A 21,282-nucleotide genomic window follows, 5' to 3' on the forward strand; every position below is an offset into this window, starting at 1 on the left:
TTATAATGTTGACTGATGCAAAAGTAGACCCCATGCTGGGCTTGAGCATAGAAGTATTTACTCAGCCCAAAGGGAAAGCACCAATATCACCAATTTGTAGACATCGAGCAGGGGCAGACACAAGAGCCAGTCAATTGAGTCAGTTTGGTGGTAGGATGCAATCCAAAGCTTTAAGCAGCATGTTTCCACTAGTATTGCTATCTTTACAGGTGACTTTTCATCTCTTGAGCCAAGGTATGTTAGCACTTGACTCCAACATATTGTCACCATTCTAATCAGAAATTGGCACAAATGCTACTGTGGCAGGTGTGTTGCCAATTTTCTTAATATAGGTGCTGATTTCCTTAAAGATTTCCTCATATCTCTTCTGGCTATAGAGTGAGTCAGTTGAATCAATTTTGTTAACATAAACAGTTGGTTGTCTTACAATCAGTGTGGAAGCCAGAAGGGGTATGCTCATGAGTCTCCTCATTCTTGGAGATATCAAGTTCAGATTCATCAGCACCAGCAGCAACAGTAAGAAGAGCACAGTCAATTTGAGATGGCTATGGTTTGTCTCTGTGTCCCCACCCAGACTGCATCTTGAATTGTAGTCCCTATAATTCCCACATGTTGTGGGAGGTTATCTGGTGGGAGATAATTAACTCGTGGAGTATTCTTCCCCATACTGTTCTTGTAGTAGTGAGATTTGATGGTTTTATAACAGGTTCCCATTTCACTTTATTCTCTTTCTCTCCTTGCCTGCTGCCATGTAAGATGTGACTTTGTTCTTCCCTCACCTTCTAGCATGATTATGAGACCTCCCAGCCATGTGGGACTGCGAGTCCATTAAACCTCCCTTTCTTCATACATTACCCAGTCATGGGTATGTGTCTATCAGCAGTGTGAAAATGGACTGATACAATAAATGTTCCTGTAATAAACATGATTACATGTTTCTGTGTCCTGGGGTATCAATGATAGTCACATAGGGGCATCAGTGATAGTCACATAGTAGTATTTGGTGGTCTGAAATTTCCACTTGGAGATACAAGTGGTGAAACCATGCTCAGGCTCAGCTTTCAATTTACCCAAGACCCAGGCATGCTTGAAGAACCCCTTTCTCATCTCACTAGTCTGTCCTCACATTTTTTTGTGGTTCTGTGATCAGTCCCACCACATTTATAGATTGGATGGCCAGTAGTAATGGACTTAAATGAATCTACATGTCTAGTGATGATGATGTTGATATGAGTCATTTTCTTTCCCATTTTGGCTTTCATTTAGGAGTGGTTTTTATAGCACCCTTATCCTGGTGGCAAACCCATTGCCTTTAAAAAGCTGCTTAGGCCTTTTGTCCATTTTGAATTGATTTTTTGTGTGTATTGTAAGATAAGGGTCCAATTTCATTCTTTTACATATAGACATCCAGTTTTCCCAACAACATTTGTTGAAGAGACTGTTCTTGCTCATTGTGCATTCTTGGTACATTTGTTGAAAATTTGTTGACCATATTTGCATGGGTTTATTTGTGAACTCTCTATTCTGTTCCATTGGTTATATGTCTTTCTACCAGTACCATAATGTTTTAATTACTGTAGTTTTGTAATACACTTTGAAATAAGGAAATATGTTGCTTCCAGCTTTGTTATTCTTTCTCAAGATTGTTTTGGCTATTTGGGGTCCTTTGTGGTTTCATATTAATTTTAGGTTTTTTTTTTTTTTTTTTTCTGTAAAAAATACCATTAGGAATTTGATAGGAATTGCATTGAATCTGTAGATTACTTTATGTATTATGGCTGTTGTAATGATGTTGAAGTTTTCCAGTTCATGAATATGGGATGTCTTTTTATTTATTTGTGTCTCTTAAAATTTCTTTCATTAGTGTTTTATAGTTTTTCATTTGCAAATCTTTCATTTCCTTGGTCAATTTTATTACTAAAAATGTTATTCTTTTTGATCTTATTGTTAATGGGATTGTTTCCTTAATTTGCTTGTCAGATAGATTGATATTAGTGTCACAAACACAAGTGATTTAGTATGTTGATTTATATATTCTACAACAACATTTTCTGATTTTTTTTAGTAGTTCTAATAGATTTTTGATGCACTCTTTAGGGTTTTCTACATATAAGATTATGTCATCTGTGAACAGAAATAATTTTACTTCTTCTTTTTCAGTTTGGATGCTCATTATTTCTTTTTGTTGCCTAATTGCTCTGGCTGTGACTTCCAGTACTATATTGAATAGGAGTGGCTTTGTTTCTGATCTAAAGAAAGACTTTCAGTTTTTCTCCCTTAAGTATAATGTTAACGGTGAGCTTTTCATATATGGACTTCATTATTTTGAGGTAGTCTCCCCTATTTGTAGTTTGTTGAGATTTTTTATTATGAAAAAGTGTTGAATTTTGCCCAGTGCCTTTTCTGATTCTACTGAGAGATCTTGAAGAAAGTGAAGAGTAAAGGTTACTGAAATTTCTTACCTGCAAGATTAGATAAATGGTGATGCTATTAGTTAAGGGAAAGGAAAAATTTTGAAGAAGATAATTAGGTAAGTCTTAGACATAATGCGTTTTATTTCTTCAAACATTATGGTTAAACTATCAAAGTAACCATTGTTACAAATGAAAAGATAAGCAGATCTGAGGACACATTAGGAACATTGATAATACTTAGAAAAACCTTACCGAATGCTGCCCCACGCACTTAACTCTTGTAAATATATCAAATTCTCACTGCAACACTGTTAAGTAGATATTAGTTATTATCCTGTTTTGTAGATGAGAAAGCTGAGGCAGAGAGGCCATGTCACTCACCCAAGGTTCCACATCTCTTAAGTGGCAGACATTGATTTGAGTCAATGCAGCCTGGCCTCTGCGTTCACATTCTCAACTATTTATACTATTCTGCCTCAGTAATAAAAGATTCCCATTCACTAAGCATTTTTACATGCTAGACATTGTGTTGAACATTATTTGTATTATAGCAGTTATCTTCCATACAGCTCTTTTGTTTCACAGAATAGGAAATTGAAGCAAAGAGAGGAAAAGTTGCATGAATGATTTTACATCGCTGTTAGGTTGTTCGAATGGATTCTGAACCTAGGATTCTGGGAGAGAGCCCAAACTTTTATCAGTTGTGTATAGCAATGAGAGTAGATTCCTCAGGGAAAGATAAGGGCTGAATACAGAGCCCAGAGGGAACACTAATGGAGAAGGCTTATGAAGAGGGAGTTGTAAAGCCGCCAGAAGAAAAATGACAAAGACGGGAGGAGAACTACAAAAAAAAAAAAAAAAAAAAGACATCTAGGAAGATAACTTTTCAGTGGGAGATTATTCTAAAACCTTGGTTTTCTTAGATCAAGGAGCAGAGCAGAGTACTTTCATCTTTGAATCCCAGCTTCATACATAGTAGGTTACTTAATAAACACATGTTAAAGTAATTGAGTAAAGTGTCACACAGTGTAGAAAAGTTAAATATGATAAAGAATGGAAAAAGGCTATTAAATGTAGAAACTAGAGATTACTAGCGGCAGCAGGCTGAAAAGACTCAACAGCAAAATGTGGTAGAGACTTGTTGAGTCTATTATACTTTCACGGAAATTTTCAGTGAAATGAAGAACTATTTTAGTTCTTCTTTTTATCTGATCTAAGGCGAAATCTAACTTCACAGGATTTACCTTAATCTGCTTTTATAAATGTCATTCCTCTTTTATTTTGTCCCTTATTTATGATATATTTTAATAAACTATAAGAGTAAGTAGAAGGTATGATATAATTTAGTCAGGAGAATTATTAACTTTTAACTGAGAAAGCTTATTAAAGAATTTTATTTATAATTTTTCCCTTATTGAGTAAAATCCTCTGTAAGAGACTTAGGAAATTGTGTTTTCTCTTTAAGGTCTCTTGTGCCAAAGCAGACTAGATTGGAGTGATCAAAACTCATTGCTATTTGGTAAGGGCTCTTTGATGGCTTTCTGTTATGTGAAATGAACTGGTGTTCATATTTCACTTTATCATAGAAAGTATTCTACATGAAAAGAACTAAGGACAAAATTGGTGTCTTCACTTAGAATCTTAGCAGGAGGCCAAAGACTACATCAGCAGGAAGTGTAAACTAAATTTTTATTCCAAGAGGTGGGTCTTCTATAATGGATTAGGTAGTATAAGTTTGCAGAATATTAGCTCCCAATATTTCTATTTGGAATTTCAAGAAACACTCAATTAAAAGAAACACCTAGGACTTCAGATTTTAAATTATGGGGCTGATCTGAATGAAGTGGTTTTTACAAGTAATTGATCACTATCAGTTAACATTTCTTTGTTCCTTCTCTACTTCCACTACATCATTTGTCTTGCCTTAAAAAATGAATTCATAAATAACATTAAGGGGCATGTGCATTCTTATAGAAGAAAAATCTTGTGCAATTTTAAATTGACCTAAAAATACAGATAAATAGGAGCTCCTGGATTCTTGATTTGTTTTATTTTGTTTTGTTTTTGAGACAGAGTCTTACTCTGTCACCGAGGCTGGAATGCAGTGGCATGATCTCGGTTCACTGCAACTTTTACCTCCTGAGTTCAAGTGATTCTCCTGCCTTAGCCTCCCAGGTAGCTGGGATTACAGGCAATCGCCACCACGCCCAGCTAATTTTTGTATTTTTTTTTTTTTTTTTTTTTTTTTTGCAGAGATGGAGTTTCACCATGTTGGCCAGGCTGGTCTCGAACTCCTGACCTCAGGTGATCCACCCACCTCGGCCTCCCAAAGTGCTGGGATTACAGACATGAGCCATTGTGCCTGGCCAGATTTTTGACACTTTAGTACAAGCTGTTGACTCAACAAAACCTGAACAGAATGTTATTTTACTTACTAAATACTTAGTTCCTACTTTATTTATTTTTATTTTTTATTTTTGGTGCCGTGACTCGGATATGGTTCCTACTTTAAATTGAAGCAGTTACAAGAAGTCTAACAAAGTTTACTACGTAGAATTGATAAAAGTATAACAACTGACCCCAGCTTGTCTCCCATCCCAGCTCTGTGTCTTTTATCTGACGACCAGGTATGCCGCAAGGTATAGACAGTTTTGTCTTATTTACAGATTCTCAATCCTGAACCAGAAATGAAATACTCTCTCAGCCATATGTTTCTCTATTATTATTAACCTTGCTCTATATTATTCTAGTATTATTTGTTTGTTCTGATATGACTCTTGTTCTCAGTATGACAGATGATTTTCTTCAGATTTTAAATAACGTGCTTTAGATTTAAACGTGGTGTTTTGCTCATCTGTGAGAAAGAATCCGTTTAAGATCTTATTTGTAAGTCTGTTACTTGAAAGAAGTTAAGTATATGTTTTACTGTAAATCTGATATTCTCAGTAGTAACAAATAAGCATAGATATAAGTAGCATTTTTTTGGCCCCAGGGTATAATTTCAAGGGAATAGAAAAATCTATAGCAGGTAAGACTCACATTTGTTATGACATATTGTCTCATCTTTTCTCCTACTGTTATTTCATACCCATCCCTTTATTTTTTCATGTACCAGACTGAACCTTGGTTCTGAGGTATTAATTGTATAATCTTAACTTTTCACATATATGGATAATATACACCATATAAATATCAAGTAGGCATCAGATTTAGGCATCTGCTGATTATATATTGCAATCTTGATGAAAACAATGTAAAAAAATACATAGGGTTGGAGCATAATGGTTTGAAGCTTCAGGCTTTGTTTTCCAATCCTAACTCTATTATTTGCTAGCTGTTTGACTTTGGATGAGCTACTTAGCCTCTCAGTCCCCCCATTTAATTTTTTTCACACATAAAAGGGAATGAAACATGGGTTGCTATAAGGTTAAATGGGATAATGTATGCTAAGTACTTAGGTCAGAACGTGGCACAGAGTAAGCATTTATTTTATCCTCTCTTTATTAGGAAGAGAAAGCAAGCATGCAGACGCTTTTAAATCATATTACTTGAAATGTCTATCAAGGCAAATTGATTCTGCTGGTGCTAAAATGGTATCATTTTACATGAATTCAGATTTTTTTCTTAGCATGAGTAATGTTCCAGGCACTGATTAGGCCCTAGGGCAACTCCGAAGTTGAAGACGCCCTCCAAAACTTTGGAGACATACTTGTTCCAACTGATCTTTCCAGCTGTAACAACTAGAGCTTTCTGATTCAGCACTAACTCCATTGATCTGGTTGCTGACTAAATAATCACATATTGTGATGATAAAATCAGAAGTGGTTTGAACACATTAAAACCTATGTCTTGTACTATGTACTGTATACAACATTTGTACTGTGTCTTGATACAAGTGTTTAGGAAAATAAAGACATCTGTTTTCATTGTAAGAGAAAATTGAGTGATTTCCTATTAGAGAATACTATAATAAAGTTGCTTGATGGGAGTATAAAAATATGAAGAAGGATATTTATCTTTCATAACATTGGCAAATACAACAGCAATATCTCTTACTGCTTTTGTATCTTTTAATCAGTGCCAGTCCCAGGCCGGGTTCTCCCCATGAGCACCAGAAATTTTGTCCAACTACCTCTTGGATGTCTCCAGTTTTACTCCTCTGTATATCTCAGTTTTGTGCCTGTTTCTGCATTCTTGCTGCAGCTATCTTATTTCAGGCCAGCACCATACACTTCACTTACTGTAAAAGCCTTCTATCTGATCCCCCAGCATTTAGTCTTGCCCCTTTTCAGCCTTCTCACACTATAGCCAGAGTGATCTTGCTAAAATAAGTCCAATCATATCCCTTCCTTGCTTTAAACCCTTCAAAGTGTCTTTATTTCTCTTAGGGTAGCCATATGATTTATTGTTCAAACAGACATATTTATTCATTTATTTTTGAGCTATAATTTATATATGGTAAAATGCAGATTTTAAATATACAATGAGGTTAGTTTTGACATATGCATACAACTGTGTAACCCATATTCTTTTCAAGATATAGAGTATTAATCTATCACTCCAGGAAGTTCCCTCCTGCTGCGTCCTGGTTAAACTATTTAATCTCCACTCTGATTCCTCATTCCACTCCTCCTGCTACCCTAGACGACCACTCTCTGATTTCCACTACTGTAAATTATAACTCAGATTCTTTTGAAAGTAAAAGAGAATGTTACTGATAATTATAATGAGAAGATATATGTAAATTGTTACCCGGAGGAATGGTTTCCGTACCCTTTGTATTAAATCCAAAATTTTTAATTGGCCTAAAGGCCTTACATAGTCAGTCCCCTGCTTATTTCTCAAGCCAGATTGTCTTATTACTACCTCAACATTTGTACTTCCTTTTCCACTCCAGACCTTTCTTTGCACATAGGCTTTCCTATGATGGGAGGACCATCCCTACATCCCCTCCACCACTCTTTCCTCATGCAGTAGCCTGGCCAGCTTCTTATTCACTCTTCATTTCTCTGTTTACATATGATTTCTTCATTTGGGACTTTTCACTACTCTCCTAGACCTGCTGCATGTTGGTTTATGTCTGTCTTCCAGAGTGCCTACTATTTTTCAATATTTCCCACCAATGCTCTTATTACTCTATAATGTGATTAGCTGTGATTGCTTATTCTAAAGTATTAAATGTTTGAAGAGTGAATATACATAAAAGTTAGTTATTTGTATAATTTCACATTGATTTTGTAAATAAATGAATTGTACTGATTAGAGTTTATACTTTTTAAGCAGGCTTTGTTAAATTCATTTTTTAAAATTATGCAATTGTAATTTAGTTCCTCCAAACAAAGCTTCCAAATAACTGAATGAACAATCAGTTATGATTGTTCCAAACTTTTCAAATACACCAAGTCTTATAGACTTCTAGGACATTCAAGGCTTAAAGAAATAGTTATGCCACTGATGCCAGAATAGAAGAACTATCTAAAGATATATTTTCAGACACTTTAAAATGTAGGGTCTCTGATTTATTCTCTAAAACTAAAGATATTATTGTTTCTTGAAGCAACTAGATAAACCACAAGATTCCTATCTGGTTTATCACAGGATATGCTGTTTAGGGAAAGTAAGCAGTTTAGGGATAGTTCTGAACTAGGTTCCAGACAGGACCAGAATAAACAAGGTTAATTATAGTTTATTGCTCTGGAACATATTGTATCACTATGTTTCATCTGTTGCACAAAAATCAGCTTTCTAAGGTAAGGCCGGGGCAGTTAATGGAGAATATTTGCGTGACTCTGATTCCAGAAAGATGATGTGAGCATGGACTAGGTGTGAAGACTAAGATAAATAATAAGGATCAATGGTCTCGTGTCTTCAAGACTGAGGAGAAATTTAAAATAGAGATTGACAAAGAAAGATTGTTTCAAAAGTAAAATAGAAAACATAATTCTCTAATACAATGCAATGATAGAAAAAGATGTTTTCTAAGGTTACCTTTAGTAATAATCTTTGTCAAGACAGTTGAAGACAAAGTCTAATTTGAGGTTGTAGATGAGACCAAAAAATACTTCTGTTCCTCAGATTGGCCAGTGCCTTCCCTAGAGTTGGTGATTAATCTTTATTATTGGATTGATGAATAAGTGCATGAATAAAATGATTTGATCAGTATGTCCTCCTTAGATTGGAAATGTCTGTTGATATGACTCTGAAGATATTTTTAATTTAAAAGAAAGCAGCCAATATAGTAGTCCGAAGTAAGCTTCTTGTATGTAATGAAATCATCAGATATGTGTATTGAATAACTTTGCAGTTTTTAACAGTGTTTGCTTCTATCATGTTTGGTTAAATCGAAGTAGTTGCATATGTTCAAATATATATTTGTACATCTGTATCCACATCCATACCTACTTATAAAACACGTGAAGAATTTTCAAAGAGCAGATAAGTTATTCAGTATAATGCTTTTCATCATGTTATATCTCAGTATGTTAAAGTGTTGGCAACAGTCATTAGACACATGTACTGTACTTGGTAAATACCTGTTAAATATAGATGAATTTAAATTCATATAAAGAGTTATTAGAACAGATAGCTAACTAATAAAAGCTAACAGTTGTTGGGAAGGTTAATATGCTTGATATTATCTTTATCATTTTATATGGATTTTTATTTTATTTTCACTTAATCCTCATATAAATTCTTCAAATAAATCCTTGTGTAATCTTATGAGATAACCACTGATTTTTGCGCATTTCCTAGATCAGGAAACTGGGGCACATAGCCCGTAGCTTGCAGAACCAGAATTTGAATGAGTTAAGGACATCATGCAGTTGGCTACCCTGATATGCTGCCTACTGTGTGTGTGCACTTGTGTACATGTGTGTATGCATCTATTTGCTTTTTTTAATCTAAGATTTTATTTTTAACAAAACATATACTTTGAAATGTACATATTTATTGGGTTGCACACATCTATTTTCTAATGATCTAATCTTAAGTATCCCTAGTTTTGAAAATCAGGAATTGTATTTCCTTTACTCTTGATAGCACATAACTGTGGTTTGGAGTCGTGGTAACTAATCATCAGTCAATTGCTGTAAAACTGGTTTCTTTCTAAAACTTGAAGCATTTTCCTACTTAGTCTACTTATCCTGATTTAAATGATTGCTTGATATTCATTTAAAAATATATTAGTATCTAGGAATGCAAGCAAATATTATGGGCAATATTCTATTTTATGATCTATTTCCTTTGCTAGTTAGTATAGGAGTGAATGAAGCAGAGATATATTAGTCTGAAGGGGGTGAGAAGTTATATGGTTATCAGGGAAAAAGAGTGGTAGTCTTCCCAAATATCTTTTTCTTGGATAGAGTTGGGTAATTTCTATTCAAATACCTGCTTAAAAGCTAGTGTTAACCTGGGCATGAAACTTTTTTGAAGAGACAGGGTCTCTGTTACCCAGGCTGGAGTGAAGTAGTTCAATCACCTCCAGGGCTCAAGCAATCCTCCCACCTTGGCCCCCCTAGTAGCTGGGACTACAGGCACATGCTGCCATACGTGGCTAATTTTTTGTGTTTTTTTAAGAAACAGAGTTCACCATGTTGTCTAGGCTGTCCTCAAACTCCTTGGCTCAAGCAATCCACCTGCCTTGGCCTCCCAAAGTGCTGGGATTACAGGTGTGAGCCACCATGCCTGGCTGGGGCATAACTTTGAAGATAGTTTTTAATAGAATTTTTGGAAAAAAAAAACCCTCTGGAAACTCATATTCTTATATATACATTTTTATTTTTTAAAATGCTTCTCTTTTCTTAAACTAATGAGAATAAATGTATTTTCTCTTTAATTTGCCAAGCACACCACTTGTCTTGTAAATATAATATATATAAATATATACATACACAGAATATATAGATACATATATATTTTTATATGATATATAAGTATATAAATACATGGAAAATGTGTGTTTGTATGTATGTATGTGTGTATATATATAATCCTATTGCTTCAGGACCTCCAATGACACTAAAATTACACTGATGCTTAAGTCCTTTATATAAAATGGGACTTTTTTTTGGCATATAACTATGCACATCCTCCCATATAATTTAGATCATCTCTAGATTTTAAAATAATATCTAATATAATATAAATGCTATATTAATAGTTGTTGTGGTATATTATAGGTTTTTATTTGTATTATTTGGATTTTTTCCAAGTATTTTTAATCCACAGTTGGTTGAATCTGCAGATGCATAATTCTCTATTTTTTTTTTTTTTTTTTTTTTTGGTAACGTCACTCTGCACTGCTTTCAATCTAGTCTTTTTTGTTGACATTAGATCAAACGAAAGTGATTACATTGGTTTCATCACCTAAGACTTATGCACATAGAACTGAAATTTTTGAAACTTATGTTTTATAGCACAGTTGTTTTTAAAGCAGAATGTATTTGCTTCCTGGCAGTTATTTTAATATTCTAATAGTAGAAATTTATTTTAAATTCTTGGAAGTGACAAATAGCTTGATCACATTCAACAACCTAAGTAGTTTTAGTGTTGGATTTCACAGACTTAGAGTGCTTTCCCTAATTTAAGGAGGAGGGGTAAAAGAGATTTATTTCTAACTAAAACACTATATAAAAGTAAAATCCAAGAGAAAAATTCCACATTGGGCATAGTTGTCCTGACAGTTCCTTTTTGGCTCTAAGTTTAAAAATATATTCTCCAGGGGACATGGATGAAGCTGGAAACCATCATTCTCAGCAAACTAACACAGGAACAGAAAACCAAATACTGCATGTTCTCACTCATAAGTGGGGGTAGAACACGTCTTAAAAAATAAAAGATAGAGAAGCTATGTCTGTAATTGGACAAATTAGTATAGTCATCTCTATAAAATGCACCTTGACTTAATCACCCTGTTAATATAGATTTGTTTCCCTTGAAAATTTAAATATCTCACAGTAACCTTGAGAGCTTGCTATGGTGTTCTGGAACGTCTAAGTGGTGTTTGGGAATCTCAGTTCTGTGCCATGCAATGAAACCTGCTTTAAATAGCTCAGTTTATTTATTTATTTATTGTTAAGTTTATTACTCTCTTGTGTAAAGCACAAATAAATTGAATGAATATGTAGTATTAGGTAATTCTCACTTATTTGGGAGATAATATTCCAAATTAAGTAATCATCTTTTTAGAAATTGGTGGCCTTTGTGAAAAGTTAGATTAAAATGGACAAGTAGCCTGTTTAATTGTACAAAATGATTCTGAAAGTGTTATTCACATGAATAAAATTATAGATATTTAAAAATCATCCTCATATGATATTGTGTAATATTTTTATTGAGAACTTTAAATGTAATTATTTGATATCATTATAAGGATTCTCAAAATATGATACTTCATTTATTTTTCTCTGTAATTACATGGATCATGGTTATTGGAAGATGAATGGATTGAATTCAGACTTTTACTCTAACTAGTCTAAGGCTAAACTGAACACAGACAACCATTTCCCTTGCCAGGGATTAGTTTAGGAGTGGCTTATGGCCCTGTGGCTAATTAAATGTAATGGGAAAGTCAGGGATCAGACTTCTGGGAAAAGTTTCCTCAGTGATAAAAAGACTGACAGAAAGAGAGGCTTCTTTCACGGAACACTGCTGTATCTTCATGGGATGTGCTGAACTCTGGAAGCTCATTTTGTGATCATGAGTAGAGATAGCTGAGGAAAAAGCTAACAAATTTAGCCCAGCAGGACAAGAGAGAAGACTCTTGAGTCCATGAGGTAGATGCTGAATTAAACAGATCCTGAACAAGTCAACCATGTCAATTCTTGCTATGAGAGTATAACTTTTTCTTATATACATTAAGTACCCTTAAGTGATATACTCTTTAATTATAGGTGCGATTCAAACTGAAGTTAAGATTCAGGATCTTTGTGGGTTTACAACGTAGGCAGTCAAATTTGTGTTTTGAAAAATACTCCCAAGTGATTCTAACACCTTCTCATCTTCTTTCTAATCCTTTCCACTCTCCATTGAAAACCTCTGGAGCAAGATAGTTATGAAATTGAATGAAAGGACTTGGTGAGTGATTAATTATATGTGGGGGTCAGGGAAAAGGAGGGGTCTAGGTAACTACCGTGTTTCTGATTTGGGTAGGTAGGTAGGTGGTGCTGCCAGTTTAGGTGTTAAGGACCATAACTAAAATAACAACTTCAGTTTTGTACATTCTTCATTAGAGGTGTCTGGGAACATTTGGAAAGTGATACCAGAAAGTAGTTAGAGCCATAATCCTGGAGAAATAACTAAACTATGAAACTAAGAGATTTCCTAGTTGTAGTTGAAACTATGGGTGTAGATAGGATTGCTTACAGATATGTCTTACTGAGTAGGGAAGAGAAGAAACTATGGAATTTTAGAGAACACCAGAATTTCAGTATAGAGTGGAGGACAAAATGGTTGAAAAGGAGGAAAAGCAATTATTGATATAAACAATAACACATCTCATTTTATCTTACATTTTTCTCAGATATTCAAAGACCTTTGTTCTAAGAAGAAATTCTAAGAACTTTGATCAAGATGTAAACTTTTGATTTTTTAAAAAGGAAATTCTTTCTTAAATGCTTGTTTTCCTTTTCAGTTGATCAATTTATAGTGCTAAATGGTAACCTGATGGGATAAATAATTAATATACCACTATAATACTGGCAATTGGCTCTCTTTTCTCTTACAAGATCAATTTCATTGTAATGCTTATTGCTAGAGATACATTGGCATGGAACCAAAAAACCCCCAACATATGAATTTTCATCAGTCCTTGTTTTCAGTCATTAATATGGTCATAGATGTGCTGTTGTAGGACATATACAGAAATATGTATTATTGCATCTTTCATTTTGCTATCCATTATTGTGTATTCTATTCCATCCATTCTTTTTGTTTGTTATTCCTATTTTTTTTTTATCATTTTACATGTGTTGGCCAATATAATCTTTTGGCATACAAATAAAATATTTTGGAGAATTAGGAGGATTCTGAAATCCAAATAATTTTTCTTGGCTAAGGAATATTCTTTAAAAGCAAAAGTCTGCAGAAAAAGGAGAAATTGATAACTTCTGGAGAGTATTGACTTAAAACTTTCATGTAATCTGTGGATGCTAACCTAGAATTTTGTGTGTGCGTTTGTATATATGTCATATTAAAAATACTGCATAGTGAAAATACCAGTCTTTGTAAACACTTTTGTAATAAATGCAGAAGTAGAATTTTCAATTAATACTATTGGTAAAAGGATCCATAAAAGCTATTTGCATGCATTTTATGCCTCCCTCCAAGCCTCTCTTTTTTCTTTTTACACTTCAGTTTCAGTAGCACCTGTAATTAAGGAAGAAAACCAAGCCCTGGGAGCTAGGTAGGACTTCCAGCTATTGATCTGTGTAAACCCAGTTTATACTGTCAGGGGAGAAACAGTCAACTGCTGAGCTGCTTTGTCACTGACATAAGCTGAGAGAGGATTTTTTTTTTGTCTATACTGTTTATACACTAGACTATAGACCTGCTGGCTGGTTGAATTTTAAAGAGTGCGGAGGTTTAAAGACTTGTCCCCTGAGGGATGCTTCTGCCAGTTGGGAAGCGAGCTGAGGCTGTTTTGCAGAAGTGTGTGCATGTGTGTTGCTTGTGGAAGAAGGGAGGGGGAGGACGTGAAAGATTGGGCAACTAACTGGGAAGCATTCTTCGTAAATTTGAGTCTTAAAATTAATGTGAAATGTATTACTGATTTGTGTATTTAGAGGCAGACATTGCATTTTGAATATATATTCTTTATTGTTAGAGAAATTATGTGGACAGTTTTATAGGAGTTCTGAGTGGTGTTCACATGTATGGTAAAAATGGTGAATGGTTTCCCTTTATAAAGCACAAGATAAGGATTAAGCAATGGTCAAATGAAAATGAACTGATCTCATTTGCCATGAACTGTTTTTCAGTTTGTGGAATTTAACTTATTGCAAGTTTAGTAACCCTTTTTAACTACATTTAACAAAATATTGTCAGTAGTGAAACAGTTGGCTTTCTCTTACTATGGAGTCTGTGCTCATACTTTTAAAGGTACACGATTATAAGTAATTCAGGGTATCCTGCCCTAGGAGAAGATTTTTTTTTTTTTTTAAACAAGATTCTTTTCTTTCTGCTTGTATACGTTAAGGCACTTGAAGCTTTCTTAGGTATTAGTATTGAAATTTTATAATGCTTTATTTTTAGTTGACACTTTATTGCAGTCTACCTTTTTAAAAGAATGCAAGAAATTCTACTTTAAAACACCCAATGCTATATTTACATATGGAGTTTAAATATTCAGATATTGATAATTTCTGTAGACCTTTGTTTTAGTGGCAAAGAGGTGGTAGGGAAAATATTGTTCAGTGAGGATGGCTGCTGTGTTAGGATGTTTTCTCTTTTTTCTTTTTAATAGGAAATATCCTTATAAAATTCTTTGTCTTGGAAAATTGCCTGACTTTGAAGTTGTATAATGTTGTCTTCAAGTTTAAAGTTTAACTTTTGAATAAGACTTAATTTTGTTATTTTTCAAATATATCAAAATAGATTTTTAGCTGATAATTATTTGTATGTTATAGTTGTTAATGGGTGTGGTTTCTAAAAGATATTTAAATTATTATTAATGACTAAAATAATTAAAGGTTTTGAAATCATTCAGATTATTTTTTGTTTTATTAAAGCATTGATTTTCATATTAGGCAATTCTTAAAGTACACAGAATAGAAGCTGTATTTTTGAAAGCTTGTTTTTAGATACATTATTTCTCTAAGAGTGTTAAGATAAAACTTAATATCAAGAGTTGAATCATGTAAATATGTTTCTTTGGCTATAGAAAGTCTTTCTCTCTCTCTTTTTTTTTTTTTTTTTAAACTGTTTGACTATGGTACATGTAGAGTTGTTATACCTCTCGGTAATTCATTCTGCTGCCAACTTCATTCCCTTTTCTCTGCCTGCATTTTAATTGAAACAACATTTATATTTTTGAGCCAGGATCTGTCAGAAGTCCCTATGGCTAGACTGTGGTACAAGTAGCAGCAGACGTAGCTTACCCATATGGTGCGGTGCTTCTTGTAAAATCCATATGGCCTCGTTGAAGGGAATCCCAGCGGGGATGTGAAGGGTGTTAATACCCTTCAGGCCAGGCCTTTCCCCCCCGGGGTTTCTGTGGCATTGTCAGTGCAATCTGCCAAAGCACAAGCTTAATTCCTTTTTAATAATCAATTATTTTAGTCTAGGAACCTGCGCTATTTTTCTTAAGGACAAAGAAAGTAACTTTTTTTTCCTAGAAAATATCTCAAAAAAGTTTTAACTTCATCTTAAAAAATATTCTAAAACTTACTTGTTTAAAAATTTCCATTTGTAGGAAATACTACAGAGTGTGCCAAAGTTCTGTTTTCCCTTTGACGTTGAAAGGTACAGTATAAGTATCATTTAAATAAATTTAGCTAATTTTAGTACATACTTTAAAATGATTAAATGCACTTTTTTATAAAATAAAATGTACCTTCTCTTTACTGCTTCTCACAAAAATACTAGAGATTGAAAAGAGATTGAAAATTAATTAATATGTGGAAGAGGAAGGCTTTTAAAATCACATCTTTTATTTTCTCTACTATGACCAGTTAAGACAAGTCTGAAAACACTATTGCCAGTAGGTTCTATGTTTTGCCTTTGTTCTCTATTCTTCAGGTAGAAATTGTGAGCACCAGTGGAAAAAAATGTTAATATGACTTTGATCAGAGCCTTAGAATTATGTCTTAATGTATGTTTCCTGGTTTCTATCTCACTTCATCCTAATTGAAAAGACCATCTGTGTCATGTAAAACTCATGGCTACTTGTTTCTCAAGAATACCTTCTTAGAATTCATAGAATTATGGAAGGCTATGGGGAAACTCTTCTAGTTTTGAAAATCTTATCTTTATATTTCACTGAACAAATACTGAATGATGACATTGCATACAGTTGAAATTTCATGGAATATATAGCCCTTTGAGCATAACAGCAGATAATTTATTATTTTTCATGTGACTTTTTAGACTCTGTTGTCAGTTTTTTTTTTTTGAGAGTGTGATATGAAGGCTTTTAGAAAGAATATTTTAGGAAAATACCTTGCTAAAGTAAATATTAGTGAGACTTTCTGATTTTACTGTATTCAAGATAAAGCCTTCTGAATGATGGACTAATCAGTACTAATAAGTATTCAGTAGGCTTTATCTTTAAAGCCCTTGCCCCCCAAAAAATGTTACAAATTTAATGTTAATAGTAAGGATAACATAAATGAAGATTTAGGATCCAGCTACAAAAAGGATATTATGAACCTTGGGCACTAGAGGTCACATTTGTCACTAGAGATTGTTGTTTTGTTTTTTAGGTTTATTAAAGTGTAAGAAAACCTGTCTACTTAAAAATGTATTTGTTAAATGTTCAGCATTTGCAATGCAGCATTTTCTTTTTTTTTTTTTTTTTTTTTTTTTGAGACAGAGTTTCGCTCTTGTTACCCAGGCTGGAGTGCAATGGTGCGATCTCGGCTCACCGCAACCTCCGCCTCCTGGGTTCAGGCAATTCTCCTGCCTCAGCCTCCTGAGTAGCTGGGATTACAGGCACGTGCCACCATGCCCAGCTAATTTTTTGTATTTTTGGTAGAGACGGGGTTTCACCATGTTGACCAGGATGGTCTCGATCTCTTGACCTCGTGATCCGCCCGCCTCGGCCTCCCAAAGTGCTGGGATTACAGACTTGAGCCGCCGCACCCGGCTGGCTGCAATGCAACATTTTCTTACAGAACTGTTCATAGCATTGATACTGGATACTGGCAGTAATTTGTTTCCTTCTGCACAATTCCTATGACTATTTCAAAACCAAAGTTTAGGCTTCATGGATATTTTTTCTGGGACAAGGAAGCAAAAGTTCAGTTATGGTTATCTATTGGGAAGATTACAGCCAGTGCTAGGAAATATATTCATATATTTTAAATAGAAATAAAGATTCAATCTAATGTTTTATATTGCCCCTTATACCAAAGTGTGACACATATTATAGTAGCATGATATTTAAGTTGACTAAAATTCTTTATAGCTTACCCAGTAAGCTTTTTTTTTTTTCCTTTGGTAGAAATTATATTCTTACTTTGTACTTGGAAATTTATTCCTCAGTATTATGTTGATACCTCTACAAGAGAATTCTAGAAAAAAAATACCAAGATTATTTTTGTAGGGTACTTTATTGGGTGAGAATGTCAACAGGAGAAGCAATTAAACAGAGTTGGTGGTGGTTGCCATTAGATTCTAAAGCAACATGATTTGCTATCTAAACAATTTTAGGATAATTAGGAAAAAGGCTAGAGTTGAAGAAAAAGACTTAGTCATCATGTCTAGCTTCTTACTTCTACAGTTTCAGTAATATTTTGATAATTTATGAAATATGAGCACTTTTAGTCGTGAAAATTTATGGCAGACTACTTTATGATTTCCTAGTGAGGAATTAATATGTGCTGAACTTTTTGGTCTATGAGATATTGCAACTTATTTTGGTGTTTACCTTATATATTTCACACTTGTTTTAGTTTTAGAACACTGTTCTAGCTTTAAGAACCAGCTGATTAGAAAGATGAAACCAATATCATTTACGGATATACTCTTGCTTTTGTTTTTCTTGAAGAAAATTGTCACACAAGACATATTGTTTCATAACGTTACTGTATTTTAGGGTGTCTCAGAATCAAGTTGGACAGCACTTTACCTTTGTACTGACAGACATTGAAAGTAAGCAGAGATTTGGATTCTGCAGACTCACATCAGGAGGCACGGTTTGCTTATGCATTCTTAGGTGAGTGCTTGTAGTTAAAAAAAATGGATGCAAAGTAGGTAACTGTATCTCTCTTTTGTGCTTTGTTATGGCTTGGGATGAAAAAAAAACTTTTCTTTAAATCCAGGTAAGTTGAAAATAATTTTCCTGACTTTTTGTATACAGAATCAGTCAAGTTTAAAGATTTACCATTAACATAGTGGAACTTTTCCCGAAAGAATCTATGTTTTTAAGATTAGTTTTTATAGAATTATTTTTGGAAACTAAATATAAAGAGATAGATTCAAATAAGATATCAGTTTCACCTATTAAGTGGAATGCAAAAAACAAAAACAGCTAAATTAATGTATGCCTTTTTCTGTCACTGAACCAGAACTTGGATTTTTAAGTGAACTGCCGCTTTAAGACAGGTTGCAAATTGATGGTACTGGTAGAAGTGTTTAGAGGTTTTCGTTTGGCTACTGGGTGTTTTAAACTTTTTAGAGGATGTTAACCTTATGAATTTTTAAGAAGTTTTGTATATAGTCCATATTTCAAATTCCTTTTGAAAAGTGAGGATACTTGCCAATTCTGATCCTACACTCTGCCATGGCAACAATAAGCTGGAAGTAAAGAGCGGATTTTTAGTTGTGTCATGAGTTTGCTAGTTTCCACAGGCCCTACCTGTCCTGCTTAATTGCCTACATTGTCTGCCTTTATTCAGTAGGTAGTTGAGAGTATGTCTCTTGCTTGTGGATTTGGGAACTGAGTTGCTGGCTATTAGGAAGAAAGGGTTCTAAAAGTTAGCATCCTTGTAATATATCCCGATGAATCAGAAATCCAAATGTAGTCTATAAAAATAGGAATCTATGCTATTATTATAATATGGATATTGGTCAAGCTAGATTTCTTAAAAATGCTTGTAGGAAAAGAAAAAACAATTTGTGAATTGTCATATTACAAAGAAAACTGGTATAAAATTAGTCTTCCTGTTCATTTGCTATTAATATTTAGCTACATTTATATCACTCAGTGATAAGTTGTTAATTTACTTAGAACATTCCTTAGAGCTGGAGAGTTTTTTTTCAGTCTTTATTAAAAATTAAGTACTTAACTGCTTTATAAGTAATAGAATTGTAACTGTACCCCCATTCTCTCTTAGCACAACCTTTTCATCTGTGTAGCAATTGTACTTAACACTTTATCCAAAAGAATGTCATGCCTGAAACTGTAGGTTAATTTTTCGGACTTGGAGCAGGTTGATTGGGCAGTGGGAGTGGAGATGACAGTGGGCAGTGGCGGGGAGAGTTCCTTTTACCATTATTTCATCTGGAAGTTCAAAAGCTACAGTTTAAAGGGAGCATAACTTTATACACTGTGCCCTAGATGGATTTGCCCGAATGGAAAGACCAAAGCTGTATATGCTTTCTTATTTTTCTCAATGAAGTTTTGAAACTTTTCATTAAAAAAATTCAGTTTTACAGGAAAGTTTTAATGGTACAGTGATCTTTTATACAAACATTACCTAGATTCATCAGTTTTTAGCATGCACTTCCCTTTCTCCCCTTCTCCCCCACTCTCTGTTTCTCTCTCAATACACACACATACACCCACACCCACACAACACACACGCCCACCCCCCACACAACCTCCCTACACACACCCACACACACACACCCCACACACACACACCCCACACACATACCACACACACCATACACATACACCCCCCACACACATGCACAATCCCCCTACACACACCCGCACACACACACCACACACACTATACACATACACCCCCCATACACACGCAATCCCCCTACACACAGCCATCCCCCCCACCCCCCCCACCCCCCCCACACCACACACACACACACACACACAAACACACACCCATTATTGATTTTGTGCACCCATTTGAGAGTACATTATAAACATCATTTTCAGGTAAGATTTGAGTCTGATTTTGTAGCTTACCTTACTGCCTCCAAACTGACCTCCTGATACTTATAACTTAAAAGTCTGAGCCTTTTGTTTTGAACTCATAAAATACTCTGAATACATTGAACTTATTAATCATTCACAAATGATTATTGAATGTTTAGAATAGTTTCTATAAATTTCTGTTTAAATTAAGAATTTAAAATTCTAGGAGTTTCTGTTTAAATTAAGGGAAGCCATCATTACTTGAAAATATTTATACAAAATATGAAATAATAACTGTGAAATGACTGAAGGATTAATATAATGTTCATATTGGCAATTCAATTGTTATTAATTTATAGGAAACAAAATCTAAAACAAATACAATAATCAAATTATTTTAATCTGTGATTCTAAACTTGTATCTATAGACGAACACCTGAATGTTTTGGTATCCTCTTTGAAGTCGGAATAGTTTTTACCTGCAGAAAATATGATTATATTATATAAACATAACGATAACCAAAAGTAAAAAATCATGTATACCAATAAGGAGACCCTTTTACAATAAGCATTATTGAATATTTTATCTTTTATTTAAAATAATTTTTTCTTTTATATTTATTGTCATTTGACAGTGCTTTTGGTAGATAAGAAATAGGAGGTGTCAAAGCTTTATGAAAAAATCATAGAGGAAAATCTTAAATTTAGAAAATCTTAAATTTAGAAAAATCATAGAGGAAAATATTAAATCTTAAATTTAGAAAAAATCTTATTTTCCTAATAAATTGGAAAAATATTGCCATTTTAAGATTTTAATGGCATATCTCAATATTTTCCCTGAAAGACAGTATGTGAAGGGATTCTTTGAGAAGAGCTGATTAAGAGAATAACCAGTAAATTAGATAACTATTTAATTTTAATAGTTAATGGAGGAATCAGTTACCATGGAATTCAGCATCTTATTCTAAAAATTGGAAAATTATAGTTAGGTAAATGTCTATTTGTAAGCTATAATCAGTGTGTCTCCTGGAAAGGAATTTTGACAGATTTCTGTAAGTGCAGTAGTAACTGGAATTATGGTGCTTTTGGTCCCAGTTTATCCACCTGGTT

At 33.9% G+C, this 21,282-nt stretch overlaps 1 protein-coding gene across 9 annotated transcripts in view; it reads left to right on the plus strand.

Moving 5' to 3' along the window:
* Positions 1 to 21,282, plus strand: part of DENND1B (DENN domain containing 1B) — a 261,565-nt gene that overhangs the window by 77,099 nt on the left and 163,184 nt on the right. For 8 of the 9 annotated variants that reach the window (XM_074385089.1, XM_074385082.1, XM_074385085.1 and 5 more), the window contains exons 4-5: positions 15,826 to 15,875; positions 18,169 to 18,288. In XM_074385089.1, the coding sequence (XP_074241190.1) occupies positions 15,826 to 15,875; positions 18,169 to 18,288 (170 nt within the window). The remainder of the gene's footprint in view (positions 1 to 15,825; positions 15,876 to 18,168; positions 18,289 to 21,282) is intronic. The other variant, XM_074385088.1, reaches the window with a different exon arrangement.

This window comes from Saimiri boliviensis, chromosome 14 (assembly GCF_048565385.1).
Source record: "Saimiri boliviensis isolate mSaiBol1 chromosome 14, mSaiBol1.pri, whole genome shotgun sequence".
In the NCBI taxonomy this organism is placed as follows: Eukaryota; Metazoa; Chordata; class Mammalia; order Primates; family Cebidae; genus Saimiri; species Saimiri boliviensis.